Raw genomic sequence first — 20,697 nt, 5'->3', positions numbered from 1 at the left:
TTGAGGGAAAATTGCCATTATTAAACAAAAAAGTTGAATGATGCCAAATCCACCCTAAAGATAAACTTTGTGTTTCAGATATTAGTTAGAATTTATGCTTAGCTTTTTTCCAAGGTGAGTAAGGTCAGATAGCAGTTTTCCTCCATCTGGAGTCCTTGGTTGTGGCTCTGGCAGAAAGAGGACTTAGAAAACACTAAAGCCTACATGTTAAAGTCAAGTCTTTAAGGTTAGTCTTGATTCATGTCATGGTTTTATTAATGTAGTCATCAATCATTACTTGAGGATCATCTATTGCTTTAGGCATTGAGGTTATAGTGTTAGTCCAAGACAGATGATGTCCTTAATGAAAGAGAGTTTGTGTTCTAGTTGGGAACGATGATTTCTGATGCTGAAAAGGTAACAAAGGAAGTAACTAGGGACTACCACAAGGCGAATTCTCTGGAGTGGCCTAAAAACCATGAAATCAAGACATAGCTTATAGAAAGAAGCCAGAAAAAAAAAAGAAAGAAAAACCATCTGAGGAAGAACATTCCAAGAAGTGATGCTGTTCCTGTGGCAAATCAGGTCATTAAAATTTTTAGTTTAAAATAATTCTCTGGTAGAATATTATTTTTCAAAATGAAAGCAAATTTGTATACTAATGAGACAGATATATTCATTTGTTTTTACACAAAGAATTAAGTCTTAGTTGAATATTTGATGATGCAGGACATACAACACCTTTAATATTTTTTACTGAGTTGATCAATATTTTTATTTTATAACAGTCAATGCTGAGAACACTGCGCTGTGTAAATAAACAGCAGGCACATATTTAGGGTCAATTTAAAGATTGTTGGAGATCATGCCTTAATGCCAAGTCAAAATTTGTTTAATGATTATAAACCCTAAGTTAACAACTTGAACAAAAAATTTTAAAACTCAAACATTCTAACATAATAAAATCCTAAGACATACTAATCTGATACATGCTGAGGAATGATGGCAGGGAACCAGAGAAAGTCTTTATTTTCTGTAACTAAGTCATGACATGTCTACACAAGCAGGAAACTTTTCATGTCCTGTAAAAACACTGCAGTTCATAATATACACAGTTGTAAGTTCATGCAGCAGTGTCTCTGGCACTGTCCATTGGCACTGTGTAATGTGGCAATAGGCACAGAGCACAATACTCATGCTGTGTGTTCAGAACCAAGGCTGCAGTGAAGACACTGACACAACACAGGAGAGTGCAGCCAGAAACACCTTAGACTCACATATGTTTGATTTTAAATTAGCTTTTGGTGGTTACATGTTCAGAAACATGTATTGTTGCAAAAACGTTGTGACAACTTACATTCTCAGTCACATGACCTCAACTAAAATCATAGTGTAGAGTTTGAAAAACTGTGATTTTTGTTGGTGGGGAAGTTCAAGATCAGGAAACTGTATGATATATGTGGCATGAGCAAAACTTGAAGAAGAAACCAAAACACCAATGGAAACATTTGTTTGTTTCTTTGTTTGTTTGTATGTTTGTTTGTTACAGGGTTTCTCTGTGTATAGCCTTGGCTGTCCTGGAACTGACTTTGTAGACCAAGCTGGCCTTGAAGTCACAGTGATCTGCCTGACTCTGCCTCCCTGAGTGCTGGGATTACAGGTGTGGGCCAACATGCCCAGCTGGGGAAACCGTTTCATAGCAACCCATTTGTTAGTCACTAATCTAGTCCGTTGGAACTCACCCTAGTCCACATGCTGAGATTTTTAAATAGAATGAATGACTGCACATGTTATTAAAGATGAATGTCCGAGGGAAAGACTGAGGTGAGTTTTACCAGTGTGCTCATATATCAGGTCATTTGAAGGTCAAATGAACTTCAGCTAGTCATCGCTCTTATCAGCATCATCAATGTCATCATCAAGCAGGGTAAAGAGGGAAAGGAAGTTAAATAGTTCCAAGAATAGTGTGTGATGCCACCTGAGCAATTTGAATCTGACTTATGAGGTTCTGGAGTACCACTATAAGTTTAAATGGTGTGCTGAAAATGAAGTCTAAGGAGATGGAAGCAGGGTTCAAGATCACTATTTTCATCCGCACTATATTTCTAGCAAGTTCTCCTAGGCAGTCAGCCTACAACTGCTGCTTTGCCACTAAGTACAAATCCATACACCTCTGGACACCTTCTCCCATCAGCCCTATATAACACACATTGTCTTGGATTCTGTGACTGGAGTTTCTATTTATGAGGTAGTGTGTATACCAGCATTTCTCAACCAGATCCAAAAATGACTATTTGATGAAGTATAGACTTTACCTAAAAGGATGCTAGCATAAGATGAGTCTTCTTTTCAAATAACGACATCATTGGGAGAAGTCATTAGTCTGTTATTTGGTTAAGAGGAATGTGACTAAAGGCTAGGCTCACTGGGGTAATGATTTTCTCTGGTTCACATGCTCTACTAATGCTTTCTCTGTTTTTCAATAGGGACAGAAGAAGTCCTATGCAAAGCCATGTTGGGGCCAAGATTGCAGTGGAGGCTGTACATGCTCTCTTGAGAAGGGAGGGAGGGTAAGTTGCTTATTGCACTGTTGAAAGACAAATAGTCACAGGGGATGTTATCTGTTTTAACTGTTTCCTTTCAAATTCAATAGTGTTGAATTTACTTTTATGACCTCATAGCACGAGCAAAGTTCAGAGAGCAAGCTGGAAGGCACTTTGCTCACTACTAAAAGCAGAAAGAGACTGGCCGACACTCTGAGGGACCATCACTGACTTAATGCCAAGGTTCCGCGACAGTGTCATTGGAGTGTCTCCAAAAGCTAGTTAGACTGTGCAGAACCCGATTATGATAATGTTTGTAGATATGTGGAGAATTTCATTGCTCATTTATATTCACTTAGTTTCTCTCTGCTACTCTAGGGGACAGGTGATCCAGCTTTTATCTACAGATTGGGATGCAACTTGTCCTAGATCACTGGCTTATTGGGGCTAGAATCCAGAGTATGGGGAAACTGTAAGGTTCAGAGGAAACTATAAAAATGGTTTGCACATATTCTATTAAAATAAAGCATATGTTTTAAAGCACATCTTACACATCCATAAAAAACTGCATGTGAATTACAATAAACGCTGCATATGTACACTTAGCCACCATGTGATTTGCACCAAATAAGCCTGTCTTAAGAATAAAATAGAAAATGTATTCAAGGACATTCACGCCACTAAGATTATGGATAGATTTTCCTCAGAGCGTATGGCTGCTGTGTAAAATTCAAATAGTCTAACTTCTAGAATGATGTTATGTGTGCATTCTCATCAGATTCAAATAAGCCAAAGAGCTTATACTGTCAAAAGAAGGCAGTAGCACAAATAGGTCAACCAAACCTTCAAAAATATAGCCAAACAGGGAACACGGTGACCGTTCCGCCTTCTCTTTCATTATCTTCCATTTGCAGTAACGTGAAATGTCAAACTATGCCAGAATCTAAAGGAAAAGAATAAAAAGCCATCTCTTCATTTGAAAAGATCATGCCCATTATACATTAAAGACATGAATTTAGAGAATCAGAAGCTATCGGAAAAGGAAGGCCTTGTAGAGAGCTCTTCATCTTAGCCACTGATTGTACAGAGGAAACAGATTCAGAAGGACACTGACTTCCTGGGGTCACATAGCAAATTGATGACAGATTCCTGGGTATTACGTGGGCCTTTTGATTTCTTAGCCATTTACTTCCCTCGCTCATCCACTCTTCCCTTCTAGTGAAGCTATGTTTATTGTAGCCACCAAGGCCAATGCATTCTCTTAAAAGGATTCTTACTACATTGATTTATTTTGGTCATGCATGCAGACGTCGGTGGATAACAACTGGGAGTTGGTTCTCTCTTTGTACCATTTGGATCCTAGGGACGGAACTCAGGTTGTCAGTTTTGGCAGAAAACACCTTTAGCAGCTGAGCCATCTTAGGGGCCTCAATTCACTTGTAATCAATGTGCCAAAAGTACAGACAGAACAAAGACTCCCTAGGTGTTCTCTTAGTACCACTACTACTGTTCTGTGACTTTTCTATATATAATCAGTATTGGGTACACATCTATATATTCACTCACTCTTCATTTTTTAAAACAATTTTATTTCTCAAATAAAATTTAAATGTGTTGTGGAGACAGTTGTTTGTTTTCAGGGTTTTGGGTTTTTTGTTTTTGTTTTTGGTGGGTTTTTTGTTTTTGTTTTTGTTTTTGTTTGTTTGTTTTTTCATTGTTAGTTTTCAGGAATGGCCCTGCTCTGGATGTGTGTGTGTGTGTGTCTGTGTGTGTGTGTGTGTGTGTCTGTGTGTCTGTGTGTGTCTGTGTGTTATAACATTTATGGCTTTTCTTATATCTCTAATTGAATGAATGTCCCTTTTGTGGGTCATTTTGGGTTGTCCTGTATTTTTGCCCCTTCAAAAAAGCAATGCTATATTGGAAATATTTAAACGGATTTCCTGTGATGATAGCTACATAAACACTAAAATCAAGAATCATTAGGGATCCTTTTTAACTTTCAAAACTACCAGGACAATTACCCCACAGAGTATCTTCAAATTCATCCTTATTCACTTTGTATGTGAATGTTCATGTTTTGCTAGGTAATTGCCAGTTTTGCTAATATGAGTGAAAATTTCCTCATTCACTGACAGCCTGTGAATCTCAGCACATGTCCAAATATTTCCTGAAAGTTTGTCTGTCTTCTGTGAATTTCCTGCACATGTCCTCTAACTGCTATTTGAAGTGATGACTCTCATTGTTGCAAAGAAATGTTAACTAAAAATGACCCCTGTGGAAGCAGATAAGATGTGGAGTTTGGCACAAAGTTCGTGGTGGGTGGAAATGGGGAGTGTAACTCAACAACCAGGGAACTGAGAGGCCCTAGACTGCTTATTACACTGGGATCATTTAATAGTGATGCATCTGAAATGAAGCTGGCTGGTCCTGCACCAAGCGCAACATGTCTCTGGCTACCTCACTGTTTAACCCCGGGCTGAGGTTTGATTTTTCAAAATGAAGTCAGGAGCCCTCATTTGAGTTCTAAACATCTGGAACCAAGTCTGGCTTTTCCTTTGCAGACATGTGTGGTTGGATGGGTAGGGACAGAGGAAAATGACCTATCACTGTGCAAGGCCCCTTCTCAGCATTTAGAAGATACAGTCTCCACGGTTAAATGGGTTCTTAACGTTTGTGATCACTGAGATACCTGAGACTGTTGTATCAGGCTTATTGAAATGCACCAACCTACATCTTATGAGTCAAGAGCAAGAATGTTGTTTTTTGGTTTGGTTTGGTTTGGCTTGGTTTGGTTTTGGTTTTTCAAGACATAGTTTCCCTGTGTAGCCTTGGCTGTCAAGGACTCGCTTTGTAGACCACGCTAGCCTCGAACTCACAGTGATCCGCCTGCCTCTGCCTCCCAAGGGCTGGGATTACAGGCGTGAGTCACCATGCCCGGCTAAGAATGTTATATTTTTACAAACAGGTAAGTCCCACACTCTTGAGACAAGCTGTGAACATAAGTGCTTAAAGCCACAAAACCACTGCATCCTGTTTTGTCACCCTCCCAGTGCTCCTAAGTTCCCAGGGCCAAGCAGAGTTGTTTAATCTGGCCTCAGCACTATTAACCATGCAGGACAACCTCTTGCTCCGCTTTTTGTGCAGATGTCAGAAAGATTTGAGACTGTTTTCCTTAGCTGAGCAGACGGGCCCCATTTGGATTTCAAGCTGTTCTTCTCCAGCTGGGAGGGGAGCGGAAGATTGGATCACTCCTGAGCAAGGCTGCAGCCCCTGGCAGGCGCCTCCCGCCTTGAAGAGACATCAGCTACATAACTTGCTGAGGCAGTGTGTACTTTTCCTTTGCCAAAGGCCTCTTGAACTGACTGGGACATTTCCACAACACCTAGCATGCCTACAAATAGCAACCCAGCCCTTTATGGCCACAGCTACAGCAAACTGACATCTCCAAATTATGCTATGCCTGGTTAAAAGCTCTAGCCAAATGTCGGGGAATAGCATTGCACTTACTAAAGTCTTGCTGTGTTTTTTTCTTAAGAACTGTACTACAGGAGTTGCTTAAATCTTGTTACTGAAATCTTAGCCTACCATAAAAAGTGACAAATTTTAAAAGATGGTATATATCTCCCAGTGTTAAATAAAAGCTGTTCCCTTTGAAGCAAAACTAGATATTTAAGTTTACATTTAATATTTGAGTTTCAATTTTCTTTCTTGGGAATACATTTTGTTATCTCGAAGAACCATTTCTAAAAATATGCTCTCTTGGTTTTATTTTTATTTTGTTTTCCTGTCATTTGACTAAGCAAAACATTTAAGACTGACATATCCATCCCTTTCATTTACCCTTTACAGGATTTGAAAACTGACTCTGCATTATTGACTGTTATTGCCAGTTAGTGTCTGTTTGTCTGAAATTGAGGATGGGAGTACGTTGGCTGCTGTTGTCATCATCATTGCCATTGTTGTTGTTAAAATTATTTCAGAGTTGCACTTGTTTCCACAGCCTTCTAGTGTTTATGTACACCATTGTAAAGTCCTCACTATCTAAAGGATCATTAACATAATTAAACAGTGTTGGACTATGATCTGGTGCTTTATATTTGTTAATTGCTTGCACCCCTAAGATTCTTACTGTAGACTGTCACATACCCCAAGTATTGCTGTTTATTTTCTTTTTTCTGTTTTAATTTTTGATTTATTATAATTTATTCAGATTATATCCTAATAGTTATGCTCTCACTCACATAATTCCCATTCTCACCCTCTCTCCTTCTTCTCCTTCTTCAACACTATACCCCTCCCCTAGACCTCTGATGGGGGGGGCCCACCACCCCCACCACCTGACCATAGCCTATCAGGTTTCATCAGGATAGCCTGCTTACCTTTCCTCTGTGTGCACTCAAAACTGCCCCACCAAAGGGAAGTGATCAAATCTCAGGCACCAGAGTTCACATCAGAGGCAGTGCCCAACCTCCGACCTACCACTCCCAACCCCAACTGTTACATAAGAACAGGGGGTCTAGGTTGTTGACATGCATTATCCTTGGTTGGTACATCAGTTTGTACAGGTCCCCTGGGTCCAGATCCACGAGCCTCGATAGTCTCCTTGTGGAACTTTTGACAACTCCTCTCCCCATCCTTCCATGCTCCCCACACATCCATACAACTCTCAGCTCTCCACCCAGAATCCAGCTGTGAGTCTCAGCGTCTGTCCAAATCCCCCACTGGGTGGACTCTCTCAGAGGACATTTATGTTGGACTAATGTCCACTTATAAGCGAGAATATACCATGTGTGTCTTTCTGAGTCTGGGACATCTCACACATGATGATCTTTTCTTGTTCCATCCATTTGCCTGCAAATAACTAAGTAGTGTCCCATTGTGTGAATGTACCACAGTTTCTTTATCTATTCTTCAGTTGAGGGACATCTAAGTTGTTTCCAGATTCTGGCTAGTACAAATAAGGCTGGTATGAACATAGTTGAGCAAATGTCCTTGTATTGTAGAGCATCTTTCAAGTATATGCCCAGGAGTGGGATAGTTGGGTCTTGAGGTAGAACTATAACCAAATGTTATGAGAAAGTGCCAGATTGATTTCCAAAGTGATTGTACAAGTCTGAATTCCCACCAGCAATGGAGAAGTGTTCCCCTTTCCCCACATCCTTTCCAGCATGTGCTGTCACTTAAGTTTCTGATCTTAGCCATTCTGATAGGTGTAAGATGGAATATCTGAGTCGTCTTAATTTGCATTTCCCTGATGACTAGGCATGTTGAGCATATAAGTGTTTCTCGGCCAATTGATCGATCCATACTTATCACCCTACACAAAAAAAGTCCAAGTGGACTAAAGACCTCAATATAAAACAAGACACACTAAATCTGTTAGAATAAAAAGTGGGGAAGAGCCTTGAGTGCATTTGCACGGGAGACAACTCCCTGAACAAAACACCAACAGCTCAGTCACTAAGATCAACAATTAATAAATGGGACCTCATGAAACTGAAAAGCTTCTGTAAGGCAAAGGGCACTGTTAACAGAACAAAATTTCAGCCTACAGACTGGGAAAAGAACTTCACCATCACTTCATCCAACACAGGGATAATTTCCAAAATATATAAAGTACTCAAGAAATTAAACACCACCAGTCAAATTATCCAATTTTTTTTTAAAAAATGAGTACAGAGCTAACCAGGTATTGCTGTTTAACCTTGCTTCCCTGTTTGATTAATAAAGAAAGTCAATACCTGGGCAGAACCAGAAGAAAGTAGACATGGTGAAGGTCTAGGGCCTTGGGGAGAGAAGGATCTTGGAGGAAGAGGAACAGGTACTGGAGAAGGAAACGGAACCACCAGGATGGGTTAGGAGAGAGAACACATGGCCCAATCAGCATGTATGGGGGAGATGGAAAACATTAGCAAGTACTTATGGATTATGGATGAGAGGTAGCCCAGATAGGAATTATTAGAACAGAACCCATGGTACATGGGTTTGGTAGGTAAAGGAGAGATAAACCTGTTTTTGTTATGATTCCAAGTGTGGGATCAGAATGGTCTTGTGAGAATAGGTGAGGTTAATCCATTAGAAGACAAACCACCTCTTATGGGAGCTTGATTGTTGCCAGCTGAAAAGATCTCATGAACAAACTCTGGGAGGAGATATATAAATGAGACCAAAACTGGAGGTGGGGCCTTTTGGAGACTTGGGATAGTTTTAGCTGTTCACAGCTCCACTTCGAGACACAGCTCGAGGGAAGGCTTCGGGGCTCCAGGCTCCTGCTGAGGTTCCGAGTTCTGGTTATTCCAGGTTCCAGCAGAAGAAATCCTGCTGATTACGCCAGGAGAATCATTCCTCGGAGCTGATATCCTTAAGGTTTCGTTATTCTTTAATCCTCTTTTCCTATTGTTTCAGTTAGTCGGGTTATAAATGACATACGCTCAGTTAATAAGTTCGCAATAAAATATATTGGTTAAGAAAACTGGGCCTACAGGTAGGTAAAATATAGTTTAAGGGATTAATATTTATCTGCCCTGCCCCAGGGAAACCAAGGCTATTTTAAAATGCAACAGGTGTCTGAGTCTTTTATTGAAAATACCACCGTAATAAGTAATAAGTAATTATAAGTATAGCCTAATATAAATATTTATTAGGCCATACTTTTAAATTAACAACACAGCAGGATGATAATGAAACAACAGGGAATGTGGTAGGTTAAAAGCAGGAGTATGAGGAGTATGTGGGGATACAGAAGGAAGGAGGTAAGATGTACACAGCAATTGGCTAATTCACAAGAAAATGGAGAGGCATCTTAGTAGCCATGGTGCAAGTCAGTTAATACAAGGAGTATCAGCCGTTCAGAGGAGAATAAATTGGCCAACTAGTGGATAGTGCATCTGGATTCTGAACATCATGGCAAATGTATTCTGTGACGGGGGAAGCAGCAGTAGATTGACAACAAGAACTTGAATCCTTTGGGATTAGTTTCTCAGGAAACTCTCACTTCCTAAACTCTCAAACTAGGTAAGACATGACTTCCCAAATGATAAAATGGACAAAAGACCTTTACCTAGGGGAAATCCAAATATTCCCCTGCAAACAGCACATCAAACAATTGCTTATACCAGAAAACTACCAGCCATTCTTGTGTTCTCTTTCCTTCACGCCAGCCCCACCACCCCAACACCTTTAATCTTCATCATGTCCTATCAATTTATCTACCCAAATTAATCTGGTAACTATCTATACTAGCTTATCCAATATCAGTCTGTATCATTTCTTGTTTGAAGTAGTGGAATCAAGTATAGCTTGTTCTCCCAGTCGCTTATCTCACTCTCCCCTTTCCTTTGTGCTGCCCTAGTTTTTCCAAGACGTAAGCATCATTATAAAACTGTTGCTTAAAATTTTTCAGTGCCTAACCCCATGGATTTGCAATAAAAACTTAACTCTACCAAATGTACAAAGTCCTCTAAGACTTGGCATTTAAGTACCTTGCCAGCATTACCTCTCATCACTACAAAACTTTTGCTCTTTCTCAAAATTAAACCATCTAAAATTTGCATATATATCACTGTGGGTGCTATCCGTCCACTGGTTGTACTTGTTATCCGCTAACTTCCTTCTGTTTATCCTTCCTATAAAACTAAATACAACATCTATTCTCTGTGAAGATTTCCCTGAGCTATTAGGCTGATGTTAACTATGTTATCATCCTTTCTTTTGTGCTGAATTACAAAACACTAGTCACTTGTTAGCACTGGCCAGTCTTATGAACAACTAAAGAACAGAAACTGTGTCTTCTCAGAACCTACATGGCCAGCAAGCATGATTATCTATTTCATAAAGGACTGACTAACTGACTCTATAATTTCAGTCCTACTTGGCATGTCCTGGGTTAGTTGTAAGATCACTGTAAAGCCATGAAGTCTCCTGTGCAGAAAGCACACAGCATCAGTAAAAATGAGGACCTGGGCAGGCACTTCCTCATGTTCATTGGATCCCACTGGTTCTTATGGTTTTACATTCTGGTTCGTAATGTTTGCTTTTGGGATCCTGTTTTCCTTAACTCCTCTGAATTTTTTGTTTGTTTTACTTTGGTTCTTCTTGTGCTTGCTCACACCTTATTTTGTAGTTACAAGAGATTTTGCCACCAAACTACTCTTCCACCAAGATATGAGCATTCTCAAATAATTCATAAAATTTGACATTGATTGCACGCTCCTTTCCACCAGCTTTTACCTTAAAGCCTCTTAATCTTGTGCAAAACTGATGGGCTTGCATTTCACTTGTTTCTTCCCCTTGTGGGATCCTGCCCTGTTTGAGTTCCTGTCCTAACTTCCTCTGATTATGAACAGTGATATGTAACGTAAGACAAATCAACCCTTTCCTCCCCAAATTGCTTTTGGTCTTGTTTCACCACAGCAGATAGAAACCCTAACTAGGACACTACCCAAGGCATTTAACATGCTGTTTCATCTTATATGTGTGTATATGGATTTATGCGTATGTGAAGAAAGTAGAACAGATACGATTTATATAATTATTAGTAACTTATTATTAAACATATGTGCACCAATGAAGCATGCCTTCAGTACTAGACATTGAACCTAGCTTGAGATTTATGTATGCCAGATAAGCATTACACTGTGATGCTACACACCAACTCCAAAGTCACTGAAGCAGCTGTTTAGTCATTAGAGACTACAGGATTTAACTGTCTTTTTCCTCCTCATGTTCCTTTTTTGTCCAAGAAAACTTTTAGAGACCCAATCATTCATATATATTTATACATAGCAAAGCAAACATTTACTACCAATAAATCATGAAGAATTTTGCCTTAAAACAATTCCATGTACATATTTCACTGTTAAAGCTTTAAGCAAATGTGCATAATAATTGGATGTGTTTGCTTGCTTGTATTTGAGCACGTCCCCTGGATGGGGAGGCCTGGTGGCACTCAGAGGAAGGATAGCAGGCTACCAAGAAGAGACTTGATACCCTATGAGCATATACAGGGGGAGGTAATCCCCCTCAGTCACAGTCATAGGGGAGGGGAGTAAGGGGAAAATGGGAGGGAGGGAGGAATGGGAGGATACAAGGGATGGAATAACAATTGAGATGTAACAAGAATAAATTAATAAAATAAAATTTTTAAAAAACTAAAAAAAAAAAAAAAAAACAAATGTTTCCTGAATATTTGGTTCTGCAGGATACAGAGTATGATGCTTTATCTCTGGCCATGTTTGTGAGGGATTGTTAGGTTAATGGCGATAGGAAGACCCACCCTACCTGACAGGTAGAATAAAAAAGGAGAAAGCAATCTGAGTATCAAGATTCATTGACCAGTTTCCTGTCTGTGAAAGGAAACAATGTGACCACTCACCTCTTGCCTTTGCCTCCACATCCTCTCTACCATGATAGACTGCTCCCTTGTAATTATAAGCCAAAATAAGTCCGCCCCTGCATTGTTGTTATTAGGTGCTATGCTATAGGAATCAAACAAGCACCTGATCTATAGACCATCTTCAACTTTTTCTCAGAGTTGATGGATATTTTGATTTTATAATTGCTGTTGCTGAGAAAGGCCATTTCACATAAATAGTACAATGAAGTATGTGCACAGCCATTTCAGAGATTCTTGGAAAGAATATCCTAATCCTAAGCCAAAACTCAATTAATAACTCTTTATGAAACTAAAGTCAGTAACTTAAGCATCAGTTCTGAAATCAAACATTCTACCACAGTAAATCCAAAGATAGATGCTGAAGAATGGTGATTTTTAAAAAATGAGTAAAAATCTTTGTTTCTTACAATTAAGCCATTCTGTAAGAACAAACAACCTTGTATATATGTGTATGAAAAGCATTGTAATTCATAACATATAGTAACCTGGACTCTGCGCTGAGGTCATTGAGAGAGCACCCACTGGTATTTTGTGGCATATTCAGGGCCAAGTGCAAGTGTTATGTGTTCAGATTCAAGGCTGTAGTGAAGCTGTGTGATGCTAGGAAGGCAAGTGCTGCCAGTAACACCTCAGATTCATTGACTGGTTCTGAATTAATTCTTTTGGTCTTTGCACATCCATAAACTTTTTTTTTTTTTTTTTTTTACTATTCCCAAACCCCACATTCAGTTACAAAGTTCCATGCAGGGTCATGATCCACCATTTGAGAAGCTGTGGCATAGGCCATACTTAGATGACAAGCAAAAGAACTCTGAATAAGAGAAAAATAGCTACCACCAGGTTGCTTGTGCTTTCTTACAGAATAGTAATGCAACCGACGTTCAAGCTGCACCCTGAGAACATTACATAAAGCAACTCAGGGGAGATCTCAAAAGTTTCAATGAGAGGGTAGAAGTTCTTTTTTAACATTACAAAATCCCACTTGTCATCAGAGAGGCATCATCTAGCAACTGATAGAAACTGATGCAGAGACCCACAGCCAGACATTAGGTGGAGCTGCAGGAATCCTGTGAAAGAGCGGGGAGAAGGATTGTAAGAGCCAGAAGTGTCAAGGATACCACAAGAGAGAACCTACAGACTCAACTAACCTGAGCTCACAGGGCCTCACAGAGACTGAGCCACCAACCAGAGAGCCTGCATGGGACAGACCTAGGCTCTCTACACATATGGTACAAGTGTATAGCTTGGTCTTCTTGTGGGACTCCTAACAGTGGGAACAGGGCCTCTCTGGCTGTGTTGTTGATATTTGAGGCTCCTTTCCTCAGACAGGACATGCCTAATCTTACTGCAACTTGATATGCAATGTTTGATTGATATCCATCAGAGTCCTGCCCTTTTCTGAAGGGAAACTGAGGAGTAGATGGGGTTGTAGGACAGAGGGGAGGTGGGGACTGAGGACTGGAAGGAGAGGAGAGATGAAAAAACAAATGTTTTAAAGATTAAAGAATCATAATCTGGACCTGGAGAGATGGCTTAGCAGTTAATAGCACTGCCTGCTCTTTCAGATGACCTGGGTTCAACTCCCAGGTCACAATGATCCAGTTCAAAGGGATCTGACACCGGTACCAGGCATGCACATGGTACACAGATGCACATACAGGCAAAACACCCATGCATAAACTTGTTTTCTTGTTTATTTGTGGAAAGATTATAGAATCTCAAGCTGGGGAAGGTTAGATCCAGCACCCATGTTATAAATCATAAATAGAAAGAGACTTTCAATGACAGACCTAGGGATATTCTTCCTTCTCATGGTAAATACGAAAATGTTTTTAAAAGCATATATTTTTTATAGTTTAAGCATATATATATTATTAATTTATTCATATTACATCTCAATTGTTATCCCACCCCTTGTATCCTCCCATTTCTCCCTCTCTCCCACTTTCCCCCCACTCCCCTCCCCTATGACTGTGACCGATGGGGACCTCCTCCCCCTGTATACACTCATAGGATATCAAGTCTCTTCTTGGTAGCCTGCTATCCTTCCTTTGTGTGCCACCAGGCCTCCCCATCCAGGGGATATGATCAAATATGGGGCACCATAGTTCGTGTGAAAGTCAGTCCTCACTTTCCACTCAACTATGGAGAATTTCCTGTCCATTGGCTAGATCTGGGTAGGGGTTTGAAACTTACTGCACGTATTGTCCTTGGCTAGAGCCATAGTTTGAGCGGGACCCCCGGGCCCAGATCCATCCATCATAATGTTCTTCTTGTAGGTCCCGTGAAAGTCATCACTTATTAGAAAAGCATATCTTAAAAGTTAAGAGACTTCCTAGGGCCTCCTTCAAGTGACATAGCTAAGGCTCTGAACCAAGTATCTCACCCCCCACCATGCTTTTTGTTCTTCCTACTAGATCAAATGGCTCTTAAACTCATGCCCATCATTATGTCACCTCCCTGCCTTCTCCGCAGTGCTTGAACTATTGAGAATGGAAGAAGGCTTGGAGTGAAGAAAATATGCATAGACACAGACCAGATACTAACAAATCCATCGCCTTTCTTTTTCCACCCCAGCAAGCAGTAACTCAAGTACTGCCAGGGCAGCATCATATCATTGTCTGGATTTTAGAAGGTTTCCTGACATGTCTGTCTTTTAAAGGCTAAATCAGTGGACTCATGCTTAAGAAAGCCTACTTTTCCTTTGTGCCCACAAGTTTGCAGAGGAATCACATCATATCTTACCGCTCTAAGTAGGTCTTTCCATTTTCACAGGCCACTCAAATATGAAAAGTCACTGCAATAGATTTAAGAGTATGGGGGTGAAATTACTGAGTATGTATCAGAGAAGTCATCTGATATCTATTTCGGGGCTGGGGGGGGCATCATGTATTAATGGAAGTCTTCCAAGAAAGTTCAACAAAATTAACGCACAGCGTCTCTTTTGCACACTAGTCAAAGTCAATGGGAAAGTGCGCATTACTTTGTAGAAATTAGTTTCATTGTAATCTTTTCAAAAGTGCTTTTATTTTAACAAATGTAGCACATGTCCAATTATTTAATGACCTCTTCCACTTAAAAAGTCTACATAGGTGGATAGCCTGAGCTACATTCTTTATTTTATTTTTCTCACCACATTATATGAAGTTCAAACCCACTAGAGAAACATTTTAAAAAAGCACTCAGGAAACTAAACATTGCTGTGGGCATTGTAGGCAAAGCAAACATATTCCAAGTATCAGGCCTCTCCTGGGGGAAAAGACAACTCCAAATACTTAACTACCTGGCAATGCAGATGGTTCAAAGTTTAAAGAACAGGACACAAAACCCCTGAAAGCAGAGAGACTGGTATGGTGTCCCGTGGTGTGGTATGGTATGTATGGTGTGGTGTGGGATAGGATCGGATGGGATGGGATGGGATGGTGTGGGATGGTATGAATAAGAAACTCTTTAAAATATTGTTACATAATATTTTTTTCAGGAAGGTTAAGTTGGTAGGAGGAAAAGAGAGTGGATTGAAGTGAGAGACATAAATGACAAATACTAGACTCCTTGTTTGTTGGGTGATATGTCCAAAACCTCTAGTGAAGATAAAGTGCGGTTTACTATGTCCGTTGATCTGAATGAGTCTCCCTTAGAGCATACACACATACCTTCACCTGAACTGGTGCCTTGGTGGGTAGACAAATGTGTTGTGTTGTTGCTGTTTGAATGCTGTGAAAGATAGTGCTGCTCCCTTTCCCTTGCATCCCTCTAATACCTTCAAAGCACTGCAGAGTTCCTGCTGATCCCATTGAAAAACATTCATCCTCAAGCCAAGTGAAATGCACATCACAGAGGTAGACTGTGAGATGCCTTTTCTCTGTGGGACACTAGGAAAATCAACTCAGTGGTTTCTCCAAGGTCATCTGTTTCCTAACTTAATGAATTTTGTTGTGGAGACTTTGAGTGAAAAACAGAGTTTGGACTATCATGTTGGAGGGGGGGATGTTTTCATATGAAACAGATTTTAAAGTTTGGTTCAGGGGGAAAATGAGCCAAGTACATTAGTATTGTGCCCTTATCCAGAAATATGAGCTGAGCTGTGACCACAGCAGGCTCATACTTTGGAGTTACTTTTTTCTTTCTGAAAACTCAAAAGAAATGCCCATTCCTTCAGCCTACGGGAAGAATATGATTTATTATAGTTCATATCAAAGGAGTAATGGTTTCGGTCCCTGTGCATGTCTTTGCTAGTTCAAGTAATTGTAGTGACTTGGCATTCCACTGCTTTCGTTGGGTTCCCTCACAGAGCTGACACGAGTCAGTGATTTCTGTCCCCTTCCCGTGTTGCTGGGAGAAATGCCAAGAAAGCTATGAGCAAAGAAGAGAGCTATAGAGAAGCATGCTGTGGGGCCCCGAATGGAGAAAGAGGTAACCAGGGTTCAGGAGCCAGGTTTCCCCAGAGAGAGACAAAAAGAAAGCAAACAAAAGGAAGAGACAGGTCGAAACAGGCTCCCCAGACAGGGCCTCTTTGCTGTAAGAATGGAGCCTGAAATTTCGTAAAGCTCAAGGAAGGGAAGAGGCCAAGAGTTAACCATGGCCTTAGCAATGCAATTGAAGAATTATTAACCAAGCATACAGAGAAAGAGGCACACACACAGTGAGCCCTGCTTGTTGTTCATAACCCTGTTTAGGCACTCTGTGAAATAAAATATGTTCCCAAACCTGTCTATCCACAGGGATATTAATATCACTCTCCCAAACCACAGAGGTAGCACAAAAGAGCCCAGGAAAAAAGCAGAGGGAGTCCCAGCAGCAGGACATCCCAGGGAGGTTCAAAGTACCTAGCATGGGCTGCTTTTTGAAGCATGTGGCAGGCACTTGTGATTTAGTAAAGGTCATTACCAAATTTCCAGGAGTTGTGGCTCCACTTACTTGTCCAGAATATAAATGTGACTTCTTCCTGAGTTTCAGATTGTAAACAAAATGGAAACAAGCTTGAAAGACAGGAACAGGATGGTGTTCTCAGCTTCACTTGCACAACATGAAGGAGCTAGGTCCCTTGGACCTCCATTTACAACCTTATGACAAGTCCCTGGACCCATAGTTTGACTGGCTCCATCACTGCTTCCATGAAGTTTCTCAGATTCATGACAGGAATCTGATCCAACCCTGATATCAACATGTGGTATTCCTAACATCCAAAGAAATCCTCAGCTCACAGACTCCCTCACGCCCGAGCAAAGGTGTCCTTGTCCCATAGGCAGCTAGCCTCACCATGCTGCCTGCCTGCCCATGGGAGATTTCAGGTTACCTCACAGGTCAGTGGCAACCTTCTGAGATAAGGGGCTCTGGCAGATGCTCTCAATAGAGGAGTCAGTATTTTTCTGCCAGCCTATGCTCCCAGAGTGAACCTGAATAACTGGCCAGGTGGACCTACTGCCCTACCTCACCCACCTGCAGCCCAGGCAAGAGTGGCCCTTCGTTCTTAGCAGTGGGGAAACAGTTGGAAAGAAGCAAACATGGCACAAAACAAAAAGATCCTGGGAATTTTACCCCAGCTTCCAAACTGGAAGTTCTCATGCATTCCTTGCTACCACTACAACCACCCCCAGCATCCGCCACTGAAATGTTTACCTCATGAAAACAAAGAGCATTTAAATAAACAGGAAGGCCACCTTAGGGATAGCGTAGTGCAACTTTTGTGTCTTCCATATGAGGAGACTGAGGCCCACAATGGAAATGAAATTTAAACTCTGAAGAATGTTTAGAAACCCCTTTCCTTCATTATGATGACCAGATGAAAGTGTGAGGAGAAGAGAAAGGGAAAGAAAGAGGGAGGACAGAAAGGGAAGGGAGAGGAGGACAATTAATCAAGTTGCTCCCCTCAAGGGAAGTTGTGAGCGGGAATTCATTTTAGAGGGCAAATAAATGAACCTGTAAGTGTAACGTGTGCTCAAGTCTAGTGGCCAGCTAGCATTTCCACCTCCAAAGGCCTCAGGGATACCTAATGCATGGTAGGGAAATTCTTCATCATGGGAGTCAAACTGAGTATGATGTCAACTGAGAGCATAGACTTTTGTTGGGGCCAGGTAAATCCTTTGTTTAAATCCTGTCTCTGCTGTTTCCTCGATAGGTGATCCTTATCCAGCAGTTCTCAACAAGAAGAAATGCCCCAGGGAATAGATAACAACATCTGGAAATATTTCTGGTTGTCACAACTGGTGAAGCATCTACATGGTAGAGTACACGGAGGCTGCTGAACCCCTTATAATGCAGATAATACAGGACTGTCTCAGCCCAACCTGTTAGTGGTGCCAAGGCTAAGAAGTTCTGCATTAGACATATGTCCTAAACATTCTACACTTCAGTTCCTCCATTTGTGACTTGGAAATAATAGTACTCTCAGAGAACTGCTTTGATCATTAAATATGCTGATGTATGAAAGAAAAAGTTCCCCATTAATTATTGGATATTAGTACCATTAAACACCTTCTCTGGCAGTTAATTTTGCCACTTTTTATTTCCTTCACCAGCAGAGCTCCTTGAAGGTGTCGTTCATAATCAAAATCTCTAATTTTTGTATTCTCCTTTTAACGATTGCTTTCTTATAAAAGTCATCTGTGGCACAATTTTTAGTTCTAGTTTCACTTTACTTAACCTGTCATCAACATTAGAAAAACTTTTTGGAGCTAGAGAGATGCCTCAGTGGTTAAGAGCACTTGGTGCTCTTGCAGAGGAACCAGGTTTGAGTCCCAGCATCTACACGGTGGCTTGCAGCCATCCATAGCTCCAGTTCCATGGGATCTGATTACCTCTTCTGACCTCCGCAGGTCCTAGGCACCCACATACAGGTAAAACATGTACACACACACACACAATAAAAATAAATAAATCTAACAAAAAAGAAATGGCATTTGTTACTCACTCTTAGTAAACCAGGGAACAAAATAAAATAGGTTACCTTTCAAGATTCTTTTGATTATCCTTCTACCTTTATGGGCCAAGTTTCCCATCTCCTTTGCTTAAAGAAAAGAAGAAATTGGCCTGATTTGTTTGTGGAAGGAAGGAATTAATTAATATTTAGAATGAGAATTAAATGAGATGATCTGTATAAGGTGCTTGGCAGACATTAAATATTCAATAAATAGTCATCTTACTACTAATTTACTACCGTTCTCCAATTGCTATCCTCAATGTTACTGACACTATTATTATTCTCCCTTACTGGTTTCTAAGTCCCTTAGATAGGATTAATATGTAATTTGCCCTGAGCCTTCTTTTTTTTTTTTAATTTTTAAAATTTTTTTTTTATTAATTTGTTCATGTTACATCTCAATGTTTATCCCATCCCTTGTATCCTCCCATTCCTCCCCCCCCCCCATTTTCCCATTATTCCCCTCCCCTATGACTGTTCCTGAGGGGGATTACCTCCCCCTATATATTCTCATAGCCTTCTTATGCAGAGTTTTACTCAATAGAAGCTATCCAGACAATAGTTTGTCATATTTAGGAGTAGCTGATAAGGGCATGAGTGAATAAGACTGGAGGAGGGCCTTAAAAAAGAAGCATTTAATAAAAGGCTTAACCGGGGTGGATGGCTACTAGAGGCTCATGGGAAGAGGGTTCCAGAAGGGAGTTATACACTAGCTATTTGAACTCCCTTTTTCATAAAAAATGGGGCTATTAAATGGAGGGAGTAGCCATCCCTACCCATTAATCATGCCACTACTTTCCCCCTGGATTTAGAAGAGAAATTGGATGATAGCCAGATGTTAGTGAGAATGATGCTTATCTATTGTGTTTGATCAAATGAACAACATAAATTCACTTTTCTTACAGTACTGGATGAATATATTTATTCATCTTGAACTTTGTGCAACTTTATACATTTATTGTTTCCTATGGACATCTGTATAAATTTGCAAATGGAATTTATATTACCCTGAGACTATGGTCCCTTAGGTGATAGGCATTAGAAAAAGTACAAAAGTCAATTTTTATTAGAAAATGTGTGGCTATTCAAAACATCCACTGCTGTTGATAATCTAATAATATAATTTTTCAGTATTTTGAGTGAGGATGAGGTAATTACCAAGTAGGATCTTTGATCCAAGTTTCTTTTACCTCCAAAACCAGAATATCTACTTTTAAATAGTTCAAGACATTAACTACTGCTAACTATGGCATTACATTATGGCCTCTTCCTTTTCCTCTCACCACTCACATACAAAAATTTGACAAGTTGCACTGTGACTTTGAAATGACATTAGATAAAAACCCATGGGATTCTAGTCCTTGGTCATAAAACTCTACATCCCTGATTACTTGTTATACATCTGATGTGCAGTAAATACCCTGCTTGCCAGATGGGTCAGCCATTGCTAAATGCTAAATGCTAAATTGCTAAATGGTTCCTGCCAAAGTGCTGAGAAAACAACTGTAACCTGTCTTACATGAACAACCAAAGTCGAATAAATGAACCCACAAAGTTAAACTATTCACTTTGAAAGGAATAATGATTAGACCAGCTGATGTAATTTAGTAGTGGAATACCTTCACAGCACGTGCTAGGTTCTAGCTTCTATTTCTGTCTCACTAGGGCTTGGGGTGGAAAGAAATTTTGGCCATATTCTTTCAAATTGGCATTTTCCCTTCATTAAAGTTTGAACTTGCCAATCAACTCAAATTTTTTGAAATATTAATTTAATTTCTAGATGTTCTTGACTTTTAAAAGAGCCGCAGCCTTGTATTTAAGCTTTCCAGAAGGTGTTTAATATACAAGTGATATAAAGGCCT

General features: G+C 40.2%; 1 protein-coding gene across 1 annotated transcript in view; it reads left to right on the top strand.

The window, feature by feature from the left end:
* The window catches only part of Col4a6 (collagen type IV alpha 6 chain), a 290,619-nt gene that overhangs the window by 133,997 nt on the left and 135,925 nt on the right, over nt 1-20,697 (top strand). The window contains exon 3 of the mRNA XM_051141160.1: nt 2,466-2,549. Coding sequence (XP_050997117.1) covers nt 2,466-2,549 — 84 coding nt within the window. The remainder of the gene's footprint in view (nt 1-2,465; nt 2,550-20,697) is intronic.

Source organism: Acomys russatus, chromosome X (assembly GCF_903995435.1).
Source record: "Acomys russatus chromosome X, mAcoRus1.1, whole genome shotgun sequence".
NCBI classification, from domain to species: Eukaryota; Metazoa; Chordata; class Mammalia; order Rodentia; family Muridae; genus Acomys; species Acomys russatus.
The sequence above is the reverse complement of the archived record's forward strand: the minus strand, read 5'-3'. Positions and strand labels throughout refer to the sequence as shown.